Source organism: Terrapene carolina, unplaced genomic scaffold, assembly GCF_002925995.2.
Source record: "Terrapene carolina triunguis isolate 2854851 unplaced genomic scaffold, T_m_triunguis-2.0 Scaffold89, whole genome shotgun sequence".
Taxonomy (NCBI): domain Eukaryota; kingdom Metazoa; phylum Chordata; order Testudines; family Emydidae; genus Terrapene; species Terrapene triunguis.
Window position 1 is genome coordinate 23,474,587 of NW_020664440.1, and position 3,560 is coordinate 23,478,146.

The following is a 3,560-nucleotide window of genomic DNA, read 5'->3' on the forward strand; positions in this document are numbered from 1 at the left end:
CCCCCCCAGCACTCAGTGATTTCAGCTCTTAGTAATTTTAGCTCTTTAGTGATGTCAGCTTGTAGTAGGGGAGCCTCAGTGCTGGTGCACCATTGTCCCAAAGTGAATTCAGCTCAGCAGCTGGTAACTAGACTCCTAATGGAATTAAAATTAGCTCTGATAGTCCACAGTAGAGAGAGGAGGAGGTGCAATTAGTATTTCAGGCCCTCAAAGGGGGCCTATACTATCAGGTACAAATACCTGCCCCCAGCCTCTCTCAATTCACTGAGTTTTGGAACTCATGTCCCTTTTCTAATGAGTGCTACTTAGTTGATGGCGAGTCCCTCTGTCATGAAACAGTTTCATTGTCCTTGATTCACATAATCCGGGTAACAACACTTTATTCTTCCTGCCCCAATAACAGAGAAACTGGGGATCCCACAGCAGCCAAAGTGACTATTTGGGATCATGCTAGGCGCGGTGGGTGTGCCTATGCAAACAAGATCAGCCCCTGAAGTTCTTTTCCACAACTCGCCACAATTCACCACCAGATGTCAGGGTAGAGCTCATTCTGACTCTGCTTACATTTATAAATACTTTCCCAAGGCAGTGTGTATCTCTCCCTTCTTTCCCTGGCTCCCATCTCTCTCAGCTACTAGGTTCTGTCCTTTATTCTTTTTTCTGGTCCATCTCTGCTTTAGGTTTTCTCTATATGCTTAGTGACAAATCATCACAAACTTCTTTGAGCACCACTCTGTATATCTTTGTTTTACCATCTTTTTGGAATGAGTGGTTCTGATCATGCAAGGAGCTGTGTTCCTCCTGCAAGGTGCTGAGCACCCTCAATTCCTGTTGAAGTCAGTGGGAATTGAGGTCTCAGGAAGTGCTCAGCATTAGGCCCTAGTCTCAGGATTAGGCCCTAAATTTGTTGCTTTAGGAGACCACCTGGTCATTACTACACAAAAAAACTTAGATGAGAAGAGGAATCCTGATTAAGATCTTACAAACACATTTATACATGTTTAACTCTCACATGTAGTCCGATTCAGTTATTTCATGGGACTAATCACATTCCTAAAGCTAAGCACAAGCATATTGGCAAGACTGGAGCTGTATTAGGCACTACACAAAATCGACATGTTAACATTGGTGTTTAATTTCTCCACCCAGCTAAGCTTAGGGATGTCCATTCAAGGAATCCATCGCTTACATTTTTGTTTTAAAATTATAATATGGCTAAGAATTTTCTGGATCTTGAATTTTTCAGTCAGCATTATGACTCAGTTACCAGACTTTAGAACAGTATTGTAGAGAAAATGCCTGCATGAACTGTTCAGTTGAATTTACCAAACATATGAGAGGTCTTGTGTGCCACCTAGGGATAAGTACCAAAGAAATCTTTTGACCTAATCTTGGATTTTTGTATGGTTTGTTTACACTTACCAAACTTGCTCTAATTTTGATCTCCCAAGTATAAGAAAAAGTTGCTGTCTGGTGGACTCTTCTTGTGTTCAGGCAATATTAACTATAGAGTTTCAAATCATCCCTTCTAAAAAAAACCCTATAATTATTATATTTATTGCATGCAGTGTTAAAATTCCTTTCATTTCTGTTTTTATTCACTGCATATATGCTACTTGGTCATGAGAAATTGAGAACTTTTTTCTTTTGTTATGAATGTTGAACTTAATGTATTTTGCATATGATATACAAAACTGTAAATCAATACATTTTATTTTTAAAATGTCACTTTTGTTTTAGCCTGCTGATATAACAATTGTGAAATCAATGAAGAATCCTCCATCTGGTGTCAAACTAGTTATGGCTGCCATCTGTGTTATGAAAGATATAAAACCTGAAAGAATTACAGATCCTACGGGGATTGGAGGCAAGGTAAAATGGCAGAAAGTAAATTTCAAATAAGAATATAATTTTTCTAATATATTTGTTCATCAATAGCAGTTCTTCTCAAATGAAAAATATAGGGCCCTTTAAACTAGACACACATTTGCAGCCTTCAAGAAAACCATGGATGCAGGCTGTATGTCCACAAGGAGACAGCTTCAACTTCCAATCCACCTGCTGTGGAACTACAGAATAGCTTGTGGAGTGGAGAGTTCACTGTTTTCTGCTTTCTGTGATTCCTGGTCCTGTATCTGTCCTTCTCCCTGAGAGTTGCTACTGATTTTGTAGAGACAGGGCAGTTAAGTGGACTCTTGCCTTAGCCACTACAGGTGGTGAATCAGGCAGAACTCCCATATTGTATGAGGTACCCCCAATCATCAGAGTAAAGGGTCTTCCCTCCCCCCCGCCTCAGTCACTATTTGATTTTTAAGTAGGGTCTGGGGAAATATTTGGTCTGACAGACTCCTCTCTCTGTGGCTGATTGCAGTCTCAAGGAGATTTCATCTTCATACCATGTGACCCCATTGGATTTCTTTCCTTTCTGTCTTGGAAAAGAACATTGCTCTGACATTAGAACATTAGGGAAGATGGGGCCTTATATTAATAACATACATGAGGAAACTAAGTGTCAAATACTTTGGATTAGTAGTACACCTCTACCCCGATATAACGCACCCCAATATAACACGAATTCTGATATAATGTGGTAAAACAGTGCTCCTGGGGGGCGGGGCTGCGCACTCTGGCGGATCAAAGCAAGTTCAATATAACGCGGTTTCATCTATAACACAGTAAGATTTTTTGGCTCCCGAGGACAGCGTTATATCAAGGTAGAGGTGTATATTAAAGCTTCAAAATATAAACAGTCTGAACTAAATCCTTAAACATGCTGCGATCTGACTTTTACCAACCTTCTGTAATAAGTATGCATTCCTGTCTGTTAATTAGAGGATACTTATGAATTCATTTTGATTTAAAAGTTTTAAAAGTTCTTCCCTAATTTCCATTGTAGGTCTTGGATTACTGGGGGCCTAGCAAGAAAGTTCTGGGTGACATGAATTTCTTAAAGGATCTTAGAGAATATGACAAGGATAACATTCCAGTAAGTGTTTGGTTAATGTCTTTTGAGTTATGAAATCTGCCTCCAAAAGCATGTACAGAAGATATTACACCAAGGGATAAATTCACACAGGGCTTTCATGGAAATAAACTGCATGGGGAAGAGGGAATTGTGTCAGCACACAGCAGCTTGCAATCTCAGTTATTGTGTGGGCTTTTAGGAGCAAGTGCCATCTGAGAAGTGAATGACACTGTTCAAGAAGGGTGCATGGCCAGGGCAGACTGGGAATACAGTGATTCAACTCCTCCTCTTAGTGGCTCCTACCAGTGGTGCCTCCTATGGCATTCCAGCAGGATTTAGAGTTATCCCTCAGTAGGTACCCTGTAGGGGATGTCTGTACCACTGCCCGCTAGCTCCTTGAGTGAGAAGTTCTGTACCGAGATTTACCCAGCTCAAAAATATGTAAGTAACATTTCCTTGTACCAGCTTTACTAAATCAGTCCCTGTATGTTTACCAGAGAAGCTGTGACAAAATCAGGTCTGGCATAATACATTTTATTTAGTTTTGAAAGGACTAAATATATCAGTGGGGTTTTTTTATTTCATGTAAAAAAAA

The 3,560-nt window shown here is 40.0% G+C and overlaps 1 protein-coding gene across 2 annotated transcripts in view; it reads left to right on the forward strand.

Annotated features, from left to right (window-relative positions):
* The window catches only part of DNAH12 (dynein axonemal heavy chain 12), a 168,935-nt gene that overhangs the window by 113,389 nt on the left and 51,986 nt on the right, over positions 1-3,560 (forward strand). For both annotated transcript variants that reach the window (XM_026650210.1, XM_026650209.1), the window contains exons 49-50: positions 1,741-1,872; positions 2,897-2,986. In XM_026650210.1, coding sequence (XP_026505995.1) covers positions 1,741-1,872; positions 2,897-2,986 — 222 coding nt within the window. The remainder of the gene's footprint in view (positions 1-1,740; positions 1,873-2,896; positions 2,987-3,560) is intronic.